Below are 27,067 nucleotides of genomic sequence, written 5' to 3'. Positions count from 1 at the left end.
TGTTTTTCATCTGCTGGTGGACTATCGAAGAGATATACACAGGGTTGGGTTGTAACGGAATACATGTAACGGCGTTACGTAATCAGAATACAAAAATCAAGTGTATTCAGCTGGCGTTACATTTGAAAAACGAGTAATCTCATTACAGTTACTTTTGTAAACCTGAAGTGAATACATTTTGGAATACTTATTGGAATTATTGGTGGAAAAGTTTTCCTCACAAAATGTAATATTCATTGCCGGCAGAACTGTGTGCACACTGCACAGCGCTGCATGTCTGTGAGCGAGAGAGATGCAGCGTGTCTGTGAGGCACGCAGATGAGAGAGAGAGATATCTTTGAAAATATATCAAAAGTTAGAAACGGAGATGGTTAGATAAAATGTGCAAGATAACGTTTATGTAGCATTTCTTTATTGTCGAAATGATGACATTTCATAACAGGATAAAATCAAAGTGAATGGCCTGCTGCTGCTGAATGCACGGGGCAAGTGACTGGAAAAAGTTAAAAAAGTTATTGCATCGTTTCAGATAATAATAATAATAATAATACATAATAATGATAATTCATTCTATTTAGGGGTGCCTTTCAAAGCACAACATATTCCAAGGAAAGCTTTTAAGACAGTACAAAGAATGCAGTCCGGGTGATGTTTTTTATGTGTGGTGCAGATGAGAGAGTTGTCCAGAATGACACCAAGATGTTGTGTTTGTGCTCTTGATAAGCCATTAGAACAGTAAAATATGTGTCTCCTGTTCACCAAAACATACCCATCTGTTATGGAAAAAGAAAGTATTCCAAAAGTATTCTAAAAGTAAATCTGCCACCAGCGGGGATTGTTGTTAGCTTCTGATGCGCAGAAGACAAATCTGGCCCACCCTATTTTTTACAGGCCCACCCTAAAGTACATATCTGCCTACGCTACTGCCTCCACGGATGCATTTCCGGGAACGGTGGAGGCGTGACGCACGGCCGGACTTATCTCAGCCAATGACAGCTCTGCATGCATCCCTTGGATATTATATTAGTAACTGCTTTCATCGCAACGCGATGTTTACAGTGAGAACAGCTGTGAGGTCCGTGCAGAAAGCAGAGCAGTGTGTAAAATATATATCACTCAGTATAACAGGCCTACATTACTTTCTGTATTTGTATGCTGCAGTTTAGTAGATATCTACAAACAAAGAGTCGATATTTTTCTAAGACCATTTAGTGCTTCACATAATAAAATACACAACGGCTGTAGCCTGATTATGCTTTAGGAGCAGTAGGTGTGTGTGTTGTACAGTGCGTAGATGCGGCGGACAGACGGGTCTCAGTTGGTTTGGTGTCCTCTGCTTACTTTTAATACTTGTACAACTTTTGGCCCGTAATTTCAATTCCCCATTTCAGCGACCAGAGAGAGGGGTGGGGGGGATATATCCAGTCTCTGATTGTGTTACGTTATTATGAGAGTGCTCTCATACTTGTTTGATTCTGAAATTGTATATATTTATATAAATATATGTGTGTGTATATGTCCGCATCTGTAGCCTGTTATTGTCTCATTATACCGCACTGTGAATGAATTAAAAGTAAATATATAAGTGGTCATGAACACATCTGTCCATCAGACAGAGGGCTGCTGTGCCTCCTGTCATCATTAATGTACGTCTCTTTAAAATGACCGCTCAGAGGAGAGGAGTTCTCATTTCTGCAACCGCCTGCTGCTTCCACTCCTCTCTCCTCAGTCCTCCGCTCGCATCTCCTGTGGGCGAGGCACCAAGTCTCGAGGAGGGGAGTAGAGGATAGGAGTAGAGGAGGGGAAATTTGAGTATTGAGAAACCTCTAATGCAGGGGTGGGGAACTTCCGGCCCCCCGCGAGACCATTTGGTGTGGCCCTCGAGGTAATTTATAAACACACACAAAAAAGAAAAAAATTAAAGAAATCTAGACCGCAAAATAAATAAACAAGTGAGTGCCTGTTTTTCCTGGCCAAGGTCAGGGTCCTTGAACACAACACCAGCCTATCGTGTCATCACGTGGTATATGTCTCGTCTGACAGGGGTGTAGTTCGGGGAGCACCAGAACGCCAATCCGCTCCGGCACTTCCAAAAATTGCAGTACCCATAAGGAGCCGTACACATGCTGCAGTTTTTGCGTGGCTGTGTCTTTAGTTGAAAGCCCAGTGGCGATCTGTCATACTGATCATACAGTCAATAACTTTGTTGTTATTAGCATCTGGTTAGCTAGCTATGCTAACGAATATAAGAAGCTTTTTCTACAACCAGTGAGGTAAAGGCACATCTTTATATGATCATTAGTTATAAAAAAATAAGAGAATAAAGTAAACAGGTATAAAATACTATATGACAGTAAAAAAAAAGTTGTTATTAATAAACAAGAATACAGTTTGAAAGGGGAGTGATTTGTAAAATATCCATAAAGAAAAATAAAATCTGCTTACAGCTGTTTCATATGGGTGCTGAGAGATGTATCCATAGATCTCCTAGAGTTGCTCTCAAAGTGCACCAGATTGATGCTTTGAACTTCAACATTTAAAAAAAAAATCTTTAGTGGTTAGGTCCCTCCCCACTTGATTACAACTATAAGGCGTTGCCTGGTTACAGGGAGTGGCTCAACTTACCCCCTTCTCCCCTACTGGAGAGAGTATTTGTAAAAAAAAAAAAATCAGGATATAAAAAGGTACCCACCTTGTGCATTTGAGCTCCATACTGCAATAATCATTGAAGTGGTTTGGAACATGATATGGCACTTAATCACGGGAGCATTTAGCTGCATCTGAGCAGAGCAGACAGCTCGTCACAGAACTGCAGCAGCAGCTACAGACCCAGAATCAGCCATTCTCTAACAGGCCTGAAATAGAGGGATATGAGGGATGTCTACAATGCATGATCTGTTTGATATGTTGAGCAAAACACACCAGACATGTTTTGTATATATCCGAGACGCATAATATAGGCATCAAAATAGCAGCATGATAGGAGATCTTTAATGCATCACTAATTATAAAACATATCATATATATTATTCTGAAATGGAACAATCTGCACAATGACTACTTTTACTTTTGTATCTTTAATTATTTTGATGATAATACTTTTCAACTTTTACTCGAGTAACATTTTGAATGCAGGACTTTTACTGTAACAGAGTACCCCTGCACTCTAAGTACTTCTACCACCTCTGTTCATACTGATACAGTCTGACGTTTGGCTGAAAGTAACACCACATACATTCTTACCTTTGTGCAGCCGGAAGTGAGACTCAAACATGTTCTGACAGCTGAAAGTGATCTCAAGCACCATCTAGTGTTATAATGTTGCTCGGAATAGCCATACAAAAAACGCAGCCCTCTACATCCGGCACATATTAAATAAAGTAAAACTACAACAATGAAAACATGACAGCAACCGGTAAAAGACATTTATTTACATTGTTTTGCTCTCCACCTATCAGTCAGCAACGAAGAATCACTCAAATGTTAAAATATATACACTGTAAAAGATCCAATAGAAAGAGTCATTTTGATCTTCCCCATTTTAATATAAAAAACATAGTTCACTATAATCAGAGAAGCATTTTCTTACTCCTCCCTGGTGGTGTGCAGCCATGTGAATAATGAAAAATGCTAGCTGCTGAGGTCAGAGGACGTTTTAAAGCCAAGCAGAGGTTGGACATTTTCTAACAATCTGGATAAAATGTTTGTCCATGACTTCTACCAGTGGACACCGAGATAATAGTTGAGATGTGGGAACTCTAAAAAGGATCTCAAGAGGTGAAGACTCGAGCAGTCAGAACATCAGCCGAGGGGGGGGGAGACACACACGATACACCAAATCTGGACGTATACTCACTAGTACTACAGTAAGCTCAGAAGGTCCAGACTGAAGCAGGAATGGATCTGCAAACTGTGGAACAATTTTACAACAGTAAGTTTGTCATCACCTAAAGGCCCATTCATGCTTCTGCGTGTTTAGTCTTTTTGGCCCTCGTGACAATGTCTTCTCCCGCGGTGACGGTGTACATGACGCTCGCCATGTGCAGCTCCATGATGACCTATCCATTTTGTTAGAAAGATATTGAAACTGTGTTTCTTTAAGTACTCAAATAATCCACTGATGCAGTTTCTATTTTAAATTTTAGATCATTTTGATATTGGAGGATTTCACATATAAAACGTTTCTGGCTAAATTTCAGATTTCATAGACAATAAGAAAAGAAAAATTCATACAAAAATCTGTACAATTTTCAACGTCTCTCCATAGATGACAGTGTTACCAGTCCTTTGTCAGAACAGGTATTTTCGACAGGAGTCGGACCCACAGCGACACTCCACTCGGATCCTCTTCTTCGGGGAGCCGGGGAGCCCCGCCAGGTTGAAGCTGGAGTCCATCTTGGTGCTCTCCGTGTCCACCGGGTCAACTGCAGACAAACACAGGGCAGGATGGAGAGGGCTCAGAAGAGAAACCAGCAACTTTCTATACTATGCCCTTCACCAAATGTTTCTCCTGCATTCTGGTATGTTACCATTTAAACCATTGTTCTTTGTCCAGTTTGATCTTTGAAACCTAAGGAAAACTGAACAAAACTCTAGCCTGGCCTATGGCCTTTTCCTGCGTAAGGTGCTTTAGCCGCAGTTGGATTTTTAAGTTTTTATTTGATTATGTTTGCTTTTTGTTTAGGGACATAAATAGCATATATGCTGATAGGCTTGTTCCTCATCACGGAATGAACATAACCACTAAATGTTTGATGATTGGATAAATCGTTGTTGAGTTGTGAGCATGTAATTCTAAGCCACATCTTTGGCAGATGTTTTGATTAATGGCAGCTATCTCGTTTTAAGGTCTTGCTTATGTCTACCAAAAATGTGTATCCCCCTCCTTGCTGTACACCATATTTGGTGTTGACAAATCAAAATATCCATTTCCCATTGTACAATTTAGTAAAACATCTAGTTCGGCAGACTTTAGTGCTTCTTGAGGCTTTTTGTAGATCCCGTTTAGTTGGATAAGTTTTGAGTCAGTTACACTCACAGGCCTTTTGAAAAACACATTTTTGGTGGTTGATTGCAATTGAGATTCTTTAAAAATAAAACACTTTCTACATGTAACTGCTCACAACAAGGTCAGTGTATCTTCTTGAGTAATCGGGTGATGACTTCTGCAAAGACACATTGCTGTTGAGATTTTCTGATGCATTTTTTTTCCTTTCCTTCAGAGACGGTAGCTCACAATAAACTGTTCTGATAACTAGCCCTGCAGGCAGAGAAATAACTGTTATTTTGGTTTTGTGGCGAGCTGGCACCTAAAGATGATTTTGGAGACAGTGTTAATTAAAACTAAATCAGCGGCCCTTACTCTGCATCCTGTAGTCAAAGGTGAGCTCCTCTCCGCTCCGGATAGCTCGTGTTGAGAATAAAGCGATTCTTGGGAGCCTCTCATCAATGTTGTTGATGAACACATTAAATACCTGCAGGTTGGGGTTACACTGCAAAAAGAACACAACTTGTGTCAGGAGATTTTCTGAATCTGCTTAACTATAGCAGACATCAAAATAAACTTTACATTTCCAAATAATACAAATATATTTCATGTATATAGCGCTTATCTAGGTACTCAAAGTAGCTTAATATATACACAGCATATTGTATGTGCTGAGTAAGGGAGGAGCTATGCAAAGACTGCAAGTGACATCAACAAGTCACTGCACATGTATCGGATTTATTTTACAGGGTTACAGAGACTTATGGATACAAATGTAATGCATTTAAAATACTCTGCAGTATGACTTACCAAAGTTAACTTGACTGTATAGTGTAATTGATTAGATGGTTACTGAATGTACCATGTACACAAGTGCCTTCAGTACCTTTTACAGCACTAAACAAAGACAGTAATGTTATCCTCTTTTATCACACTCACGCTGTGGTTGACAAAGTGGGAGATGTTGCCTTGGTGAGCTGCGTCCACGGTGTACACATCCTCCACATAGTCCAGGTCAAACAGGTACGTGGAGCCCTGGCAGTCGTACACAAGACCCCTCCTCTCGGCTTCCTCATTCGTGATGATCTGCAGGAAACAGGACAACACAGGAAATCACTGCACCAAACATTGTTTTTTGGATGCAACACAACAATAACAATTGATTAAAAGAAACTCAAATACCCTTTTCAGATATATATCAATTTCAGCATGAGCAAGCTCAGCCATAAAACATGATATGTATTCTAAAACACTGATCTGAGCCCCATTCATAGAAGAGAAGGACAGTTACATCAGCACAAACAGAGGGATTACAAACCTCAGTGTTTCCCCTATATACAAATAGCGGCGGCGCAGCGTAGTATTTGTGTTAGTGTATGTTCAATAAAGGTGTATTTTTGCTAAACCTTGAGACATTGCCACTGTAGCAGGGCCGATTTTTGGCATAGGGGCGCCAGATCTGGGAGGTGCTGCGCTGGTAGCTCTGGGAGGGGAAAAAACATTTTTGCCCGTTGGGGCTCATCCTAATTTTCGGCCTTGATGTAACAATATTCACAATTAAGTAAATGTAACACCCTTTTCACCCTGGTTACACGTTTCATTTGCCCTGTACGATGGGCGCTGTAAGTGATGAAAGTGGGGGATGTTGGCTTATCAGGCGCCTGCAGCTCACAGCCAAAGTGCGAGCGAGGGAGAGAGAGAGAGGGTGCACCGGTACCGGCGCTGTTGTTATTAGAATCTGGTGCTAGCTGCGCTAACGGATATAAGAAGTAGATCCACAACCAGGGTGGAGGAGAGCTCTCCTGTCAGACTGAAAGGCTTTAGATAGTTAATTTTAGTCTAAGTTATCTCAGTGGGTCTCAAACAAATATGTGTTTACAAATTATGTAAACACATATTTCCAAGGCACTCCTATATTATAATTATTAGGATAAATAAAAACAGGTTTGAAATCATTCCAATGTATACTATAGGACAGTAAACCAAAAATATTGTTTAAAGTTGGAGAGATACAAAAATATGCATAAATAAATGGTAAAATAAGATATAAATGAACAACTAAAATAAATTACATTTATTTGTTATTGGCTATGGTAGGTTATTGGTTATGTTCACATACTTATTTGATTATTAAAATGCAAATCGATCTTTTTCAGATGGGTGTTTAGAGTTGTACCCCCTAGATCTCTAGGTCTCTAGTAATTGTGTGCTCAATGTGCACCAGATCGAAGTATACCCCCGGAGCCCCTTAGAGGAGGTGATGTCCACCCCCCAATTAAAACATGTACATACAATACTGAATACATTTGAAGCCATTTTGACGTCTATTACCTATGTCAATAAGTTTCTGTTTTTGTAGTGTATTTGTCTTTAGTAGAGATTTTTCATTTATTCTTTACATATAAAATCTCGCCTAGGGCAGCAAATTGTCTAGAACCAGCCCTGGTGCTAGGCCTCAAGAGCCTTTCTTGTGCTGGCAGACTCATAGAAACAAATTGACGGGGCGCACTTTGCACGCACTAAAAAATTCCACGCGCTCCGCGCTCACATTATTCTGGGCCCATGTGCCTTAGCACCGCTGCTATGACTCCATCCTAGGGGAAACACTGAACCTATAAACAAGAGCACTGCAGTAAATCCTGTCTTAGCTTTTCTTAGAGGTGTCATAAGAGTGCCTGTCTAGAATTAACAAAGACAACATTTCAGCCTGATTTTTTAAATAGTTTTGGCTCCAGGAGAACACAGGCTTTCAATCATGAAGAATTAACATGCAGAAAATAATTGTATATTTTTTTATGTTGCCTGAACGTAATATGTCAAATCCGTCTTTAGTCATTTGGCCGGGCTAATACACTACATTAGTTCAAATGGTTTTCTCCTAAAGCAGAGTGGCAGAGGATGGGACTGTGTTACTATTAGGGATGGGAACGATTAATCGAATATTAAAAAAAAAAATTGATTATCAAATGGAATAATTCAATGTATACGACAGTGCCATAGCTAAGTATGTTAGGTCTAAAGGTGTGTTTTGCTCCGCTCACCGGTCCCTCACAGCGGGCAGAGCTGCAGGTGCTGATCTTTCTCTCTCGCGTCCGGTTATACTTCACTCGCGTTTATGTCCAAATCCATCAGATCTAGCTAGTTCTAGCCAATGATATGGCTGCTGCCCCTCCTAGATCACGCAGACTCAAACCTCATCTTAGGCCCAAATCCCAGCTGAGAGGTTCTTCTCTACAGCTGGCCCGATTGTGAATCGCCTCCGCACCCGCCTCTCCCCTGAGTAGACATGCTCATATTCTTAAACAAGAATGAGTATTGAATAGCTGCATTCTGTGCATAGGCCCTGTTATAAGTTGCTGATCTCTGTTGTAATAGGGTTACGTTACCCTAACCCGTTATGTTGTTCGTGTTTGATCCCTCTTTCATTTAAAAACCAAGTTATGTTTTAAGCATGAAAGCTGTAGGCCTATAGCTGTCAACTGTTCAAACTGTGATCACCAGTGCAATACATTTGACAAATTCGACTTGTTTTCTATACTTATTCGAACATGTAAATTTATTTTTTTATTTTTTTATATATATATTAGGGATGCACGATATTGGTTTTTTGAAACCGATACCGATAACTTCCTGCTTCTCAAGACCGATAACAAAAAAAAATTACGCCACTAATTATTTTAACGCGATTAACGCATGTGTATTTTTTTTCCTTGGCCACCCCGTAGTTTCAGAGCGCATCGAGTTTAAAATACCATCTACAAGCTGATGCTGACAGCCCCGCTCCTGCCGCCCGCTTGTGGCAGACCACACTTCCACGCTCACCGGCAGGCACCGACTGGCTGTTGGGAGGACCGGGAGGGTGTGTATGTGTGGCCCGAGCGAGCGAGAGAGAGACCTTACGTGCATTGTTGTTGTTAGCATCTGGTGCTAGCTAGCTGCGCTAACGGATATAAGGAGCTGTTTAAATGAAAACAGAGGAGCGACATTTCGCCACAACTGCGCCGAGCACTTGACTTTATGCAGGAAGCCAGACAGTGGGACATTGTACGAAAAGTCAGCACACTCAGCTCGGATAGTGCGCAACATGATTGCAGCGTCCAGGCAGCTCCGGTTCGAGCATATGCCTTGAGTTGCACATAGCTCCAACGCCCATACCACCGACGACATGTTTGTTTACTGTCCTGGCTTCACGGCCGCACACCATTTGCGTCACAGCCAGGCATGAGTTAGGGAGCGCTAGATTTGTGAAGAACTCCCCTCTTCCTAAACCACTAATACCACAGTACTGGCAAAACGGGAGGAGCCGAGTGAAAAACAAGCGCCCCTCATCCCAATCCACCCACACCGCAGTATTTTTTTCTTTTTTTTACCCAAAAAATATATTGTATATTATCGGGGCTATTAATACTGGTATCGGGTTTATCGGAATGACGTCATAATTCCTAATATCGGACCGATAATTATCGTGCATCCCTAATATATATAGGCATGGGAATTTGAAAGCAAATGTAGCAAGGTATAGCAAGGTATAGCATGTATATATAAGTTTAATTTGGCATAGTTTGACCTCTACACCGCACTCACTAACCTGGTCGAAATATTTCCACACATTACTCCTTTTTGACGCCATGTCTGTTGTGTAGGACTCTTCTTAGAGTGTAAATAATTACCGGACTATGACTGGTAAAATATGTTGAATACCGGCAAAACTAAATCTCTCCTGTCAAAATGTCTATGTACTTTGCCGCCACACACGGTTGCCAAGCAGCGCTTATTGTTGTTTAGGCTGGCCACTCATGTGTCGCAAGTGTTGACAGGGGGCGGGGGAGCACGCTCATGAACTGTTGGCGCCGGAACCTCGCAACGGCTGCGGAGCGCATTTGCGCCACATTTGGGCATATGATGAGGTTTGAGTCTGCGTGATCTGCGTGTAGGGAGGGGCAGCAGCCATATCATTGGCTAGAACTAGCTAGATCTGATGGATTTGGACATAAACACGAGTGAAGTATAACCGGACGCGAGAGAGAGAGATCAGCACCTGCAGCACTGCCCGCTGTGAGGGACCGGTGAGCGGAGCAAAACACACCTTTAGACGTCACCTAACACATTTAGCTATGGCACTGTTGTATATATATATATACATTGAATTATTCAATTTGATAATATGTAATCAACTTAGGCATCCCTCCCATCCCCAACATTTTTTTATTCATAACTTATATTCGAATACATGAATAATTATTCGAATACCTGAATAATTTCGAATATTCGATTAATCGTTCCCATCCCTAATATATATAAATATATTAGGGATGTCAAACGATTACAATTTTTAATCAGATTAATCACAGCTTAAAAATGAATTAATCATGATTAATCACTAGTGGTGCACGATAATTATCGGGCCGATAATTATCGGTCCGATATTAGGAATTATGACGTCATCCCGATAAACCCGATAAAAGTATTAATAGCCAATAATATACAATAATAATAATAATATACAATATATTTTTTGGGTAAAAAAAAAGAAAAAATACTGCGGTGTGGGTGGATTGGGATGAGGGGCGCTTGTTTTTCACTCGGCTCCTCCCGTTTTGCCAGTACTGTGGTTTAGGAAGAGGGGAGTTTTCACAAATCCAGCACTCCCTAACTCATGCCTGGCTGTGACGTAAATGGTGTGCGGCCGTGAAGCCAGGACAGTAAACAAACATGTCGTTGGTAGTATGGGACTATTTCAAAGTTTCAGAGTTAGATAGTTCGCTTGCTATTTGTATTAACAAATGCAATGCAGAAGTTCCACGAGGAGGGAATAAGGCAACGAGCTATAATACTTCCAACCTGATTAGTCACCTGAAACATCGCCATCGCTACGATGGTGTGTTAAAAGCGTACGAAGACGCCTGCGCTGCTAAACTAGCGGCGAATCCAAAGCCAGCTGCAAAGGTACCACCGGTATCGGTCTTGAGAAGCAGGAAGTTATCGGTATCGGTTTCAAAAAACCAATATCGTGCATCCCTATTAATCACCATTCGAACTATGTCCAAAATATGCCATTTCTATATGTATATTGTTGTGGGAATGGAAAGATAAATGAAAGAAGGCGGATATATCCATTTAACATACATGTATTAGGGGTGTAACGGTTCACAAACATTTCGGTTCGGTACGTACCTCGGTTTTTTGGTCACGGTTCGGTTCGGTACGTTTTCGGTACAGCAGAATTTGTTTTCACAAAACAAAACATATATATATATATATATTTATTATTATTAAACTGTGAATAATGTATTCACTCAAATAAATACAAAATATAATAAAATAAACATTAAGGTGCAGCATTTCGATGAACTGAAATAATCTGTATTTGAACTTTACTGTACTAGTACTCACAAAACATAAACTATTAGTTTTGGGTTTTTAATTATTATTAAACTGTGAATATTCACTCAAATAAATACAAAATATAATTAAATGAACATTAAGATGCAGCATTTCGATGAACTGAAATAATCTGTATTTGAACTGTACTGTACTAGCACCTAAGCAGCCAGCTTGACATTATGACTTGCTTGTCATTGTATTTTCATGTTGTTTAAAGAAAAATGAACTTGTCCACATTGCTGCTGAAAGGGCAGATCTGCTGGCACTAACAATGTCTCCTGCTGTGGAGAACACCCTCTCGCTAGGGACAGAGGTAGCAGATACAGCCAGGTAGCGCTTTGCTAACATGGCAACATAAGGATATTTGGCGTTTGTAATAGCTTTGGCTCGGTCTGAACTCTTTGCGAGTGGTGGAGGCTTACATGCTAGCGGGAGTTGGGTTTGCACTTCAGTCTTTTTTCTTTTGGTACCGGTGATATTCACGTTCGAGTGATGCCTTTTCAAGAGTGTGCAAGTTTGATGTATTGCCAGCCGCGTAACCAATTTTAGTTGAACAATGCCGACAAACAGCTTTGGTTCGGTCCACCTGTCTTTGTCCGTCATCCTTGTTCGTAACTGCAAAACCAAAATGTTCCCAAACCGTCGACTTCAATGATGCTGGAGGATTTTCGAGCTCAACTTTATCTGCGTTCGTCATTAATTTTCGACAGTTCCTCAAATTACTGACTACATTTGAACGCATCCCTCTGACCCGCTCTCATAGTATGCCTCTCATCCAATGAAATGACCTGCTCGCTCTATGACGCGTTGAACCCAATGTGAGCAAATTACTCTGAATGCTGCGACGCAGCACCTGAAATTACTTCCAAAAAGTTGTTCACGTTTTCAATTTTTTACGTTTAACGTTATATTCGTTCGGTACACTTCGGTACACACCTGTACCGAACCGAAGGGCCCGTACCGAATAATTTCGGTACGGGTATGTGTACCGTTACACCCCTAACATGTATGTATGTATGTTTATTATAACATTGTTCTGTGTGTCAAAATGAAAGACAGCACCTATCAATCATCAAACCGTGGGGTCTTATTTCATTACGTGTTGATTTCTATCAACGTTCTGATCAGCTGTTTTAGCGTAGTTCTCCAGTGAAGGGGGGAAGTCTCCCTCCGCAGCCGGTTGGCGTAGTTTTGGCACAATTCCGTTGTACAGACCGACGTTAACATCAGCCCTGTCTGTGCACACGGAGACCGACTCTGTCGTCCGGTGATCTAACCGCCTTCTGGAAAAGCTTCACAAGTAGTCGGTACGCAAATGCGCTTTGTGACCTTTATACACGCACGCGTACCTGCGTACCAGTTATGTGCTACCTGTACTACAGCAAAAGTATTCTCCGTCGGGACTTCCTGCAACAACACCACGCCGTTATCTTGATTCTGATTGGCCAGAAGACATTATCAAAGATGTTCTATTGAGAAGACGATCACTACGTGACAAAAGTTTTTCAAAACCGTTTCTAGTCTTCGGTATTTCCAGACAAGTGGCTACTGAAATCAATCTTACTAACTGCTGTCTGTGCAATTCTCGGCGCGAGTTGGCGGACTTTATTTTGCTTACTTTAACATCATTTTTCATGGTGGGGCTATAGCCTACCCCAGTATACCCTGGTGCTGCCACTGGTGGGATGTATGGGGCGGGCCATTCTGCACATGCGTTGACGTCGACTTCAAAATATCGTCGACGACATATTTCCGCGTCGACGCGTCGCCACCATAGACTGTATATATGGTCGCCACACACACGTGGGTCACCCAAAGCAACAAGCAGTTCGCAATCGCACTTCTAACACAATGGAGACTGAAACGGCTACCAACTCCTCCTCACAGGATTGCGCACGAAGCCCTCAAACGAAAACATCTCGCCCTAGGTCTTCAAAAGCATGGGAATATTTTAAAGTTAGTCCAAAACGCAAAGATATTTATATATTTATATCTCACTGAGACTGCTGCTTGACCGGAAGCAGCAGCTAGCTGTGGTGGCAACCATTAGCAGCTAGCATTTGCTCTCCGATTTTTACATTAAAATGGAATTATGGATTATAAATTCAATCATGTTTTTATACATAGACGTTAAAAACCTATGGATTAACCGATTCAGCCGCGTTTTTTCTCATTTTAATGCCATTGAACACGTCTTTTGATCAGATTGACAGCTACGGCGGTGAGACGATCTCCCTAGAAGCTCTGTGAAGGTACGTGTTGTGATGACTGTATTTGCTTCCCCTGTCGCGAGTCCGGATCACTCAGTGATGATACTATGTACCTACATAATCTGTGGAGTCTCAGCTTTAATCGGATATCTTGTATGTGCAGCTATGATAAGTAATAAGGGTACTTTTATCTTGAGATCTGTGCCAATGTCCGTTAGCATTTTTCGCTCAGGGGTAATTTAGATGCTTCTTATGAGACTTGTGTTTTGTTTTGGTAAACATGGTTTGTATCGTCAGTTAGCTGAGATTATTTCCGTTAACCTGGTATAACACATTAATAGGTTCTTAAATATTAAGATCCCCTGAGACACAGTATCGTGAAAAAAAAAAATGTTACATTACGTTTTTTTTACATTACGTGAATTGAACAACAGAAAAATAAATCGTTAGATTAGTCGACTAATCGATCAAATAATCGCCCGATTAATCGTTTTCAAAATAATCGTTTCCCCCCAGCACTATTAAATATATTAACGCAATTAATTCAAAAAATTAATTACCGCCGTTAACGCGATAATTTTGACAGCATTAATATATATATATATATATATATATATATGTATATATAGGATATTTACATTTCGGTTAACCATTTTTTTTGGGGGGTCGAATATACATTTGCTTTCAAATTCCCATCCCTAGTTACTATATTAAAAACTTGTTCCCCTTAACAACTCTTAAGGACCTAAGCTGAATCCTTCAAACTGGAGCTATGAGTGTGCAGATCGGTTTTTATTTACAAGAGATATTTGAAACACCTTTCAATATAATACCTATACCGGGGTTTCTTGAGCTAACAAATCTGTAGTTGACTAATTGATTTGTTGACTTAAATCAACAGACGTGTAAAACTACAGTGACAGAGACTACTAATGCCAGGTTTTGGAAAAACTGTTTCCACCTCGGCAGTTATTTACATTACAGTAAATCTGAAAAGGGTCCTGATGCACACCTGCAGACTGTCCCCTTCACTACACCCAGAACACACATGTTTACCTAACCCTAACCACAGATACTGTGTGACAGCAGATGCTAGGTGAATCCAGCGGGCTGCAAGGAACCGTGATTTAGGCATGGAAGAATTAAGTACCAGACCTTTCAACTGTAGGATTTGTTGCCAGTTTTAAAAAAGAAAGAAATAGTATATATATATATTTTTTTTCCCGGTGTTCTTCTATTTGCCTACTACTAAAATACAAATTATATTAAAATTGCACAGACTGCAACTACAGCAGTTAATACACACACACACACTATAGAGAAATACCTCAGTATTGAACCAGCATGCAAACAAATTGACCAGCATTTTCTCTCATCTGCACCTGAGAGTTCATGCTGGTGTCTATCTGCTGGGCCAGAGACTTTCTGTTGCAGAGGATGGTTGCCCCAAGATTTCTCCTGTCGTCGGCAGGTTATTTTTAAATTAAATTATGGATGTATCTGTTTCTCATTTGTGTGTTTCAAACCGAGGGGGCTTACAAGTGCAAGTGAAATAAATATGAAATCATTGTCAGGTTTGAACATATATTTGTTTTCTTTACCGTGTTGCTGATTGTATTTAGTATTGTTTCCACTATATTCTCAATGATTATACTTCACTTGTGAGTGAATATTTGCATGTTTTGTCTTCTTTAAGAATAATGAATCATAACGAAAAAAAACTATTTGGTGAAATAAGCATGTAACCCCGCCCATTATGGAAGTGGAATCAAGAAGGGAGAGCTGTGTGTGAGCAGGTCTTACCTCCCCCACATACTCCATGATGAAGGTGTTCTTCTTGATGTGCTGCAGCGTGCGTACCCCCCACCCCCGGCCGTTCTCCGTCTTAAAGATGCACAGGTCAACCTGGATGCCCTTCTGCACTACTCTGTTGGGACACTCAGAGCTGCAGCTGCATTGGGAGTTACACTCGTATATGGGCTGTCCCGGCCGGATCCGGACCAGGCCCTTGTCATTGTAGGCCATGCGGTGCAGCGAGGCCCCGGGGCAGCAGCCGTTTATTGGTTCCTCCAAACAGTTTTTACAGTCACAACCCACCGCCATCTCATCTAACACAATCCCTTGGCCTACTTTGTAGTTGTTGATGTAGGTGAAGTTCTTTGGAGGGCCCTCAAGGTCCACTTCGTTTGCAACAAAAATGCGGCCCGGGTGGTTGCGAGTCTGGTTCAGATGGGCCTCCCAGCGCTTCAGACTCTGACGGAGCTTGGCTTTTTGGACCAGGAAGGAGGAAATTTCCTTATCCAGTTTTTTTGGGGTGTTGCGTCTCTTGTGGCGCCTCAGCTGCTGATCCAGGTCCAGGTGGAACTGCTTGATCAGTTTGTGGCATTTAAGGTTCCTCTTGGGTTCCCAGCTGTTATCCGACTCCGGGAAGCCCTTCCACTTCAACAGGTAGAACTCCTCCTGCTGAAACACAAAGCACTTTTAAATAGGGGCAAAGATTTCTGCGAAGATGTCTGATGTACGCAGCCCAAAAACAGAATGCCAGGTATGTGCTTAGATGTCTCATAATAATTTGTGTGAACATAAAAATAATTTGTGTGTAAATATGTGATTTGTAAATGTAAAACACCATCCACAAATGCATTTAAAAGATTTGCAAACTCATAAATAAATGTGCAAATGTAAAACGGATCTGCAAATACGCATAATATTTTTACTACAAAAAAAAATATCTTTGAATATCCCTTTAACATTTACAACTTTCGATCACAGATTTGTGAAACTAGGCCGATTAATAAGATGTGAAGTGCTTTGTAACTTTGACCCGCTTGACTGAATACACAAAAAACAATGAAGAAAGTTGAACCAACAAACTAACACAAACTAACTGCATCACTATAACATGATGATGATGATGATGATGATGATGATGATGATAAAGAATGCATCAAACGATCCGCTGTTCATTAAAAAAAACAGCGCATTAAAGGTGGGGTAGATAATTTTGGAGAAACCAGCTCCAGTGTGCTAGCATTTGAAAATACACAGCCGGAAAAAATCTGCCCCTTCCTTACAGAGTCCCTCCTCCAACACACACGAACGCACACATGACCAATGAGGGCACGAGATAAGTCTGTGCACAGATGGAAGGCTGACAGGCAGGTAGGCCATCCAGTTATTTTAGCCGGGCTGGCTCAGATGATTGGTCGTGCTTGTTACAGCGCCACGGCTTCCACAGATGACATTTCTTTATGGATTTATTGTCAAAGCACTTAAGATATTCATTGCTATCGGGATGTTAAGAGCATTCCATGGAATATAACAACAAGTGTATCTCGAGCCGGTTTCTCAAACTTACCTACCCCACCTTTAAACAAACCATCATGCTCTTACTTTGAAAACCATGCGGAAATGTCGTCATCAGCAGGCCATCACGTGGTTTCCGAAAATAACCGAGTAACACGAGTAGATTTTAGCCGAGACCGGCGGAAAGTTTGTCACCAAACTCCGTGTGTGTAAAGAGACGATTCACAAGCAGAGATTTGAGATCCACAAGCACATTTTTGGTCGACAAATACAAAATGGATTCACAAATCCGTGATAGAAAGTTGTAAATGTTAACCTGTTAAACCCCGAGCCTGTTTTTCAGGTTTCAGGCTCGAAAATGACATTCCCAGAACAAATGTTCCCTTCTAAAAAGGGTTAAATTAATAATCTTTTTTCTCAAAGTAATGATAAACCTGTGAGTTGGATGTAGAAAAGTCAGATTCAATATAGATGTTTTTTATTTTAAAGAAAATTCAGATTGAACATGGTAAAAAACTGTAAATTGACCGTCCAAAATATATTTTGTACTTATAGTGAAAACTAACCTTGGATGATGGGTTAGTAGACTAAAAGCTTTAGGAATCCAAAGTACAACATATAATAAGTACCCTGTATCAAGATTGATGCAAAACAAGTGATATTTGACCTTTTTAGACAGATTTAGCAAAAAAAAACCTCTTCTGGGGCCATTTGGGTGGATTTCCCATATCTCTGGCCCCCCCTTGTTGGATTTTGACATGTGACATCTCTTTCTGACCGTTAGAGCCAATGGAATTGAGGGGAACTCCCACATAGTCCTTATTTGGTAATGTGTGTGTGTGAGACTGCCGCATAGCCTAGACCGGAAGCAGCAGCCACTCTGGTGGCTACCATTAGCAGCTAACATTTGCTCTCCGATTTTTACATAAAAATGGAATTATGGATTATAAATTAAATCATTTTTTGTATACAGAGACGTTAAAAACCTATGGATTAACCGATTCACTCGTTTTAATGCCATTTAATACGTCTTTTGATCGGATTGACAGCTACGGTGAGAAGATCTCCCTAGAAGCTCCGTAAAGGTACGTGTTGTGATGTCTGTGTTTGCTTCCCCTGTCGCGAGTTCGGATGACTCAGTGATGATACTATATACCTAAATAATCTGTGGAACCTCAGCTTTAATCGGATATCTTGTATGTGCAGCTACGATAAGTAATAAGGGTACTTTTATCTTGAGTTCTGTGCCAATGTCCGTTAGCATTTTTCGCTCAGGGGTCATTTAGATGCTTCTTATGAGACTTGTGTTTTGTTTTGGTAAAAATGGTTTGTATCGTCAGTTAGCTGAGATTATTTCCGTTAACCTGGTATAACACATTAATAGGTTCTTAAATATTAAGATCCCCTGAGACACAGTGTCGTGAAAAAAAAAAACAGGGTCCCCGTCGACGGGACCTTGGGGTTTAAGAGATATTCAAAGATCTTTTTTTTATTTGTAAAAATATTTTGCGCATTTGCAGATCCGTTTTACATTTGCACATTTATTTGTGAGTTTGCAAATCTTTTAAATGCATTTGTGGATGGTGTTTTACATTTACAAATCACATATAATCACAAATCACACAAATAATTATGAGACATATCTAAGCCCATAGCCAGGCTTCGTGTTTAATATATAGTTCCAATGAGTCAAACAATTTGCAGCCAATATTTAATGTTTCTGTTACGTTCTATGTTCCTGCATTATACACTGGTAGATAACTGGTAATAACAAGGTAACCTGGAATAACCAGCTGCAACATTTATATTATTTCATAAATGGCATCACTGTACACGCATTTTAGAGGACGGAAAAGGGTTTTTTGTTAGACATGTTTAAGACAAAAATTCTAAGGTTAAGGAGATCAGCAGGGAGGAAGTGAGACTTGATCAGACCCTTATTGAAACAGGGCCTTGTTCTGATGTGAATTTAATACAAATCTTAATAAACTATTTTGCATTTTCCTCGAGGACCCTTTGTGTGGAGAACCCCTGACGTTGATGAGATAGAGCTGTTAATATAACAAAGCCGTGTGTTATGATCAGAGGTGAAAGAAGTACTCGGATCTTGTTCTTAAGTAGAAGTACAAGAGTGTATGAATACTCTGTTACGAGTAAAGGTACTGCATTCAAAATGTTACTCAAGTAAAAGTAAAAAAGTATTAGCATCATATGTTTCTATACTCATTCTGCTGATTGGTCCATTTCAGAATAATATATATGATATGTTGTGATTTTGGTGTTGATTATATTTCACATCATTAATCCAAATCTGTAAAGTAACTAAATGTATTAAATAAATGCAGTGGGGTAAAAATACACGGTTTACCTCTGAATTAAAGTGGGGTAGAAGTACAAAGTAGCAAGAACTCAAGTAAAGTAGCTCAACATTTTACTTAAATACAGTACATGTACACACCAATGGTTATAGTACTCGTGGTTTACCTTAGTCTTCTTGTAGTCGCAGATGAATTCCACATCATAGACATTGGTGCTGCCTCGGTTCACCCCTAGCTGTTTGCAGTAGAGCTTCTCTCCGCGGCACAGAGCCTGCAGGTCCTCCCAGGACATCTTGCAGGACACACTGCAACCTGACACACACACGCACTTTAACTCAGTGTTAAAGGTCCCATGTCATTCTTTTCCGGTTATTACCCGTCCCCTTGTGTGTTATGAAGGGTTTTATGCATGTAAACGGTCTGCATAGTCAAAACCCTCAAAGTACACCCTGTATCGAGTACAACTAACACAGAAAATACCTCCCCAAAACACCTCGTTGGAGATACGTCATTGTCCATTGTTTACTTCCTGCGTATTGTGACGTAGGAATGGCCAGTAGCCGCGCCCAGAGCTATGACGCGATACTGTCATGCGTTACCTGGAACCAAATGGACCAATCCGTGGAGCCGTTACGTTACGTCCGCGGAGCCGTTACGTTAAGCTCCCGCTGATTGGTCCAAATTGACCAATCCACGGACTTCTTCACACACACACTGGCCGTTTCTCAATCGCAAGTACACCTGCTGCAGAGCAACTATTTCAAGTATACTACGTCATCGAGTGGGGAAGAATGCTGGGCATTTAACATGCATTTAAACAGTCCTTCGGCGCCACTCGATGACATAGTATACTTGAAATAGTTGCTCTGCAGCAGGTGTACTCGCGGTTGAGAAACGGCCACTCAGTGCAGGCAGCTATGCTGATTTCTCCTCCCTGGCTGCAGGCTGATAACAGACAGTTGGGATCGTGGCGAAATTCTCTCTGCAGACCCATTCTCACAGCGTTTATCAACCTTTTTCTTACTCAATATCAAGCCACACTTATTGTTTTTACTTCGGCTGTGAGTTTGTGTGTGCGCTCAGGATGAGTTTGGCTGTGTTTCGCTAAACAAGGAAACCACACCTCCACGGAGCTCAGCGCGATTCACAACGTCCCGACCAATCAGAGCAGTAGTGATGGGAATTCCAGCTCTTCTTGGTGAGCCGGATCATTTGGCTCGGCTCACCAAAAAGAACCGGCTCTTTCGGCTCCCAAACGGCTCTTCAGTTTACCACATATACCTTTTATAATTAAATCAAATGTAGCCCTGTTTTGACTAATGAATGATTTATATGTGTACACATATATCACTTAAATTATTCAATACATCCTTTGTACTGAAGTATTCAAAAGTAAAAATTACATGTTTAATATAAATGATTTGCTGTGGCCAAATGTTTTCATTGCATTTACAGACCCGTGTAACTCTCTGATACCACCCAATGAATGCACTGACTTGATGTAGAACCACGCTACACAAAGCAGATAGCAACACCTATAAAAACTTAAGCATAGACATTTTTTAAAAAGGGGCAACTGTATGGACATTTTCAAATTATATTTAAAGAAAAGGACCTGACAAAACAGCAGGGCTCTGTTGATTAATAACTATTAACTATAGAAAAAAAGACAGCAACAGCTGACATCAAATCTTTGCTGAGCCTAAGGATAATCATAAATAAATAACAGTGAAAATAAATATATTGCAATGCTCAAAACAGCAGCATCCAACCGTCTCTAATCATAAAAAACACAACACAAATAAATATATTGCAATGCTCAAAACAGCAGCATCAACAGTCATCATCATCATTCTGTCTTGTATTACTTAACAAAAACAAAAAGAAAAGACCGCTTGTTCGCGGGTGCGAGCCGGCTCCCGTCGTTCACTTAAAAGTTCGCGACCGACACATCAGAGCACACTGTGCTCACAGGGAGGGTGGGGGCTGGAGCTATTGGAGCTACAACGAGCCGTTAAAGGCAGAGAGTGAAATTCAGTGAATACACGTAGTTTACAGAGATGCTGTATGAGGAACCAATGTGAGTTTGGAAAATTGCACAATATAAATCTATTCTAGTAGACCTCAACAATGGAATTATGATCAGTGGAAATGGCCATGACATGGGACCTTTACGGCATGGAAGCTACACCAAACCCACTTAAAGTAAATCCATTAGAACTGGATCTGCTATGCGAGGGATCTGCAAATCAATATTACAAGACTACTAACAGTTCTTCATGCAAACGTTAGTCAACATATCTCAATGAAATCGAACGATCAATTTTACCGCCAAACACAGCCGTAGAGGAGATAATGAGATATTCAAAAGCGAGACAGCAACATTGTTTGGGATTCTGATAGTCGAATACATACCCTTCAGAGCAACATAAAATATGAGTCAAAAACAGATAAAGTTCCATTTAAACATTACCGTGGCGCTGCATGGCGCGTGAAACGTACCTAACAATACAACGGTTCCTCCGCTTATCCTGCAGCCTGCCCCTAAAAACAGAGCGCTACACTAACATAATAAGTAATACTTTCTACAACATAAAATATATTCCTATTGCTGATACAGTCAAAATTATTTCAAATTCACAAGCAGAATGTTGTCACAAAAGAGGCTGCCAGTGACGTTACTCCGGACAAATGACTTCCTAGTCACCATAAAGTGCCACCCACGCGCCCACAAACTCCATGACAACAAACATAGTGTATATTTAAGCTATTTTAAAAGTGTAACGCTCGACTTCACTAAATAAATACAATAAATAAGCATAACGGAATATCAAATCTTATGAGTTACCTTTCAAATATTCCGCCATGTTTTCCACACAGCCGCCAAAATGGAGATACAACATTGGTAGGAGGATCCTGCTGCAGGGAGACAGCAGCGGCTTATGATTGGATGAACGTCATCTATTTGTCCTCTCATTGGGTCAGGAGTGTCTGCCGGAAGACAATAGCTGTTTACGAAGCTAGTTTTCACGAAGAAGTTAGGAACGTATCTAGTTATAATAGCCTGCCTGCTGTTAGTTAGGAAGCAACTATTGTTGTGTTCTGGTACTGTATGTACAATCAATACTCCAGACTACGACGTGCTATATTCAACGTGTATTGGTATACCGGAGGCGTCTATCGTTTTTCCAACCCAGTTTAGATTTAACCACGCCCACTTCCGCATTACGCAAGCATCGACGTCGCTCTACGCGATAGCGTCACAAAGCAGAATACTGACGAAGTCCCTCCCTTTCCAAAGGATTTGTTGACTGAAAGTAAACGATTCTATAATCAAAGCCATATCAAAGAGTCCTGAGATTGTATCACTGGTGTTTTATCATCTATAAATAGCCTGTGAGTATCCTCAAATTTCGTTTTCAGGACAAACTAAATACGTTTTAAATTATCTTATCAGCTGGTGTAAGTGTAAGCAGAATATTGAATATAACCTTGACTATTACTGTGTATTACATTTATCTGAGAGCATTATTTAATGATACTATTTTATATATATATACACTTTTATTAATTCATTTATATACACACATATACTGTTTTTATATATGTGTGTATGTGTGTATATATAGCCTATACCGTATATACACACATTTATTCATTTATAAACATATATATATACATAAATACACACTTATATGTACTCACACATGTATTTATTCATTTATACACACAGATGTATTAATTCATTTATATAAATAAACACACACTAACGAAACAACACAATATAATTAAAACAGTTGCAATAATAATAATATAATATGGTATGATCAATTCTACCCTTTTGTTTTTGCTCCCATATTTCAATTAAAACATATTTGTCAAAATCAATATTGGTGGGGGCTGTTTTGCAAAGATAATCAATAACACCACCTGACAGTTGTTGCAGATTAAACAGCCTTACTTGTTACTTACACACATGTGTCTTAGGATGGTCCCAAAAAAGCCAAAGTCTGCACTGTAAAAAAAATATATATACATTTATTAGGCACTCTGAATAAGGGTTGACTGTGTAATAATCATGCCTTTTAATGTATATGTCTCACCAGGTAAAGGCTGGGACAGTGGGAGGGGTGAAGTAGGAGCAGGGGACTGCTGAATGCTGAGCTGACTTGGGACTGTCCCAGGATACAGTCCCAAGTTGACTGCATGATCCACTTACCTGTTTGCATCAACTGCAGGAGGTCAAGCATCAACTGCAGGTGGTCAGGCAGGGGTCATGTGATGTCCTTTAGGTTGGATCAACACCAGCCTCTGGAAAGATTATATATTATTATATAATGTGTGTGTGTGTGTGTCAGTGGCGAACCGTGTCTATCACAACTGGACCTTCTGTAGACACAGACACCCGCGGCATTATAATGTCCGTCTTTTCACTGAATTGTCGTCTTGAAAAGGGTACTCACAACAATTCCGCAACAACTTCATCTTCACCTGTTTTACTTGTCATTTCAACGTTAAAAACAATAAAACGGCATGAATTGCTTCGTCGCATTCATCAGATCAGAGGTGCCCAACCTTTTTTGAACCGAGAGCTACTTTTAAAGTTGCCAGTCTGCCGAGATCTACCAGTCCAAATAGAGAGGCGTAGCCATTACTGACAGCCTACTACCAGGTAAATACACACTTCTACCTGTATAAAACTGACCTTTGTATGATTGATACTCCATAAAATACTGCAGATCCTTTATCTTACCTCTTTCTAATCTACACACATACAAGTATTTAACTGAAGTTACACAACAGTGTTGTTGATACAGAGTTTGAGTTTATTCACACGTCACTACAGTGGGTAATGTTTTCAAGAAACATTGAACAGTGCTGCCACATATGACACAGGAAAAAAGAAAAGACTCTGAACCCTTTCTTTGCCATTTATATAAAAATAGTGTTGCTACAAAAGTATAAATTAGGCTTACTAATAAGACAACTCAGATCTGAAGCTACACAGGAATCTGCTGCCAAAGTGCAATAAAAAAGACAACATTAATAAAATCAAACCCTTTTTTTGTTGCATTTTAGTAGATTATAAAAAGAAATGCCTTTAAAATAGGATGCAAGCAACACTAGTTTCTTAACCTGAATTGATGATAGACTATAATCAATTTAAGTTTGCATTCTTATACCATTTTGTACAATAATTATAATGAATAAGTTCAAACAAACTAAAACTTACAGCTGATTAATAACGGTATCTAACTAGAGTTTTTATTATATCAAAAACCTGTTGAAATGCTGCTGTTATTTTTACTGTCCACCAAAAAGCGCGCCGGCAGCCTCCAGGAATGCTTCTTTCACAACTTCGCCGTCTTTGAAAGACTTCATGTGCATACATGCCAACCTTTCCAAATCCAAAAGAGGTAGGTTTGCGCGCGGCAAATGTGTACGCCCAAATTAGGTAATCAGAAGAAATGGAACCCTAGTAATTACAGGTATAAACAGGGGTGCACATAACTTTTTTGCCCTGGTTCTCAAAGGAGCACCTGGAGATGTTGCTTGGTGCTCATCCATAAAATGAAATAAATCGTAACTTTTGAGGGGGTCTTGACTTTATTTGCCTGACACACGGCACTGAACACACGTGCAGAGGTGAACACAGAACACACATGCAGAGGTGAACACTGAACACACATGCAGAGGTGAACACAGAACACACATGCAGAGGTGAACACTGAACACACATGCAGAGGTGAACACAAGACAACATTAGCACAACCAGTAATCCTACAAGCTGTCATCACTACCCTCCCGACTGTTCTCCTCACTGTCTTCCTCTCTGTCAGACATGGTAGCTGATGATGTAGGCCTACTACTTCCTCTCTGGTTGAGTCTGCGATTAGCTGCTTGCATCCACAAGTCAACAGCTGGTTTTGTGATCATCTTAGACAAGTGGATGTAATCAAATAAGTATGTGAACATAACCAATAACCTACCATAGCCAATAACAAATGAATGTAAATTATTTTATTTGTGTTGTTCATTCATATCTTATTTTACCTTAACATTTATTTATTTATGCATTTTTTTATCTCTCCAGTTTTAAAGGATATTTTTGGTTACTGTCCTATAGTATACATTGGAATGATTTCAAACCTGTTTATCCCAATAATTATAAAGGAGTGCCTTGGAAATATGTGTTTACATAAATTGTGACCAAACCGTTTGAACTTAGACTAAGAGTCCTTACCTCACTGAGCTGTAGTATCAGCATCTCAGTCTGACTGGAGAGGACTCTCCCTCCACATTATTGGAGACACATCTTCTTCTTATATCCGTTAGAGCAGCTAGCACCAGATTCTAATAACAACAGTGCCGGTACCGGTGCACCCTCCCTCTCTCCCTAGCTCACTCGCACTTTGGTTGTGCGCCAGATAAGCAAACATCCCCCATTTTAATCACTTACAGCGCCCATCGTACAGGGCAAATTAAACGTGTAACCGGGGTGAAAAGGGTGTTACATTTACTTAATTATGAATATTGTTACATCAAGGCCGAAAATTAGGATGAGCCCCAACGGTCAAAAATTTTTTTTGGCAGAACTGCCAGCGCAGCGCCTCCACAGATCTGGCGCCCTAGGCGAACATCTAAAATGCCAGTGCCACGGGCCGGCCCTGAGTTCATATGCAACTCGCAAATATCTTTTTCTCTTTCTCTCTTCTCTCTTCTCTCTTCTCTCTTCTCTCTTCTCTCTTCTCTCTTTTCCCTTCTCTCTCTCCCTCTCTCTCTCTCTCTCAATGTTGGTGCGCAAATGCGCCTTTTATCAAATGACCCGGTGCTCTTTTTTTGGCGGAGGTGCGCATGCGCACCTGCGCACCAGTTATGTGCAGCCCTGGGTATAAACCATGTATTGCATCATTTTATGCATTTTTCAGAAAAAGCGGTAGTTTGGTAAACAGTAACATCAACGACATGTTTGGTCTATTTTTCATTGCTGTTGCCGGCCACTATTGCTCATGTAAACCTACTACTGCTGCGCCCCCTGTAATCTCAGAGACACCCTGAGTCATTTTGTTCTGGAGCCGGGCCTGTACACGGCCATATACTAAACACACTACAGAGCCCATTCCGTGTCCTGTTAGTGTTTACTTCCTCTCTGCCTTCTTCTGGTGATTTATCTGACGTCCAGCGCTCCGTCTTTTAACCTCTTTTCCTTTCTCTTTCTTGATCCTCTTTAGCAACCTTCATTATAGTCCTTGACAGTGGTCTGTACTGCTGTATTAACAACGTGTCACATGTTAAGAATTTACAATCAGAATTGAGTATTCAACTAAGCCGTGTAATACAAGTTGTTAGTAGCCTTAAGGGCCTACATAGTTGTTATGCTATACCACATTGCCCTTCACTGGATGTATAATGAGCTGCACTAAACTACATTTTAGCATTTAAAATACCTAGCCATTCTTTTGCGGTTATTTTGGTGAAAGTAACTAAAAAGTAGTGTAACTCATTATATTTCAGAGACAATAATATGACTTTCAAAAGACAGTAATAAGTAATATGTAATATATTACATTTTGGAAGTAACTTGCCCAACACTGCTCCCAATTGAGTTTAAGGGAACAGAGACGAGGCATTTGAGTCCTGCAGGGTTTCCCCGTTAGTATCAGTGTCTCGAAAACACATGTTGGCGACTGAAAGACATCCAGTGTTTGGTCTTTTCCTGAAGCATCCTTCACCTACAGTGTCTCAACTGAAAGAGGACCACAAACACACACAAAATATGATACAATTTTGAGATTTGGGGATATTTATCTCCCAGTCTTTCAATTTTTCTGACATTTTCAACACCAAACATGTCGTTAATG

The 27,067-nt window shown here is 40.4% G+C and overlaps 1 protein-coding gene across 3 annotated transcripts; it reads right to left on the bottom strand.

The window, feature by feature from the left end:
* Positions 1–3,410: 3,410 nt before the first annotated feature.
* LOC117535476 (histone-lysine N-methyltransferase SUV39H1-like) lies at positions 3,411–22,414 on the bottom strand. Of its 3 annotated transcripts, none has more exons than XM_034199954.1 (6): positions 22,054–22,414; positions 19,372–19,533; positions 15,385–16,044; positions 5,927–6,073; positions 5,363–5,492; positions 3,411–4,424 (listed from the first exon to the last, which is right to left on the bottom strand). In XM_034199954.1, exons 2-6 carry the CDS (start codon positions 19,495–19,497, stop codon positions 4,291–4,293), a joined length of 1,197 nt encoding a protein of 398 aa, XP_034055845.1. In that variant the 5' UTR covers positions 19,498–19,533; positions 22,054–22,414; the 3' UTR covers positions 3,411–4,290. The 3 variants fall into 3 exon arrangements, with proteins under 3 accessions (XP_034055845.1, XP_034055842.1, XP_034055844.1); XM_034199951.1 differs by having other exon boundaries at positions 19,372–19,517; XM_034199953.1 differs by having other exon boundaries at positions 15,385–16,041; positions 19,372–19,517.
* Between the last annotated feature and the right edge of the window lie 4,653 nt (positions 22,415–27,067).

This window comes from Gymnodraco acuticeps, unplaced genomic scaffold (assembly GCF_902827175.1).
Source record: "Gymnodraco acuticeps unplaced genomic scaffold, fGymAcu1.1, whole genome shotgun sequence".
Taxonomy (NCBI): domain Eukaryota; kingdom Metazoa; phylum Chordata; class Actinopteri; order Perciformes; family Bathydraconidae; genus Gymnodraco; species Gymnodraco acuticeps.
The sequence above is the reverse complement of the archived record's forward strand: the minus strand, read 5'-3'. Positions and strand labels throughout refer to the sequence as shown.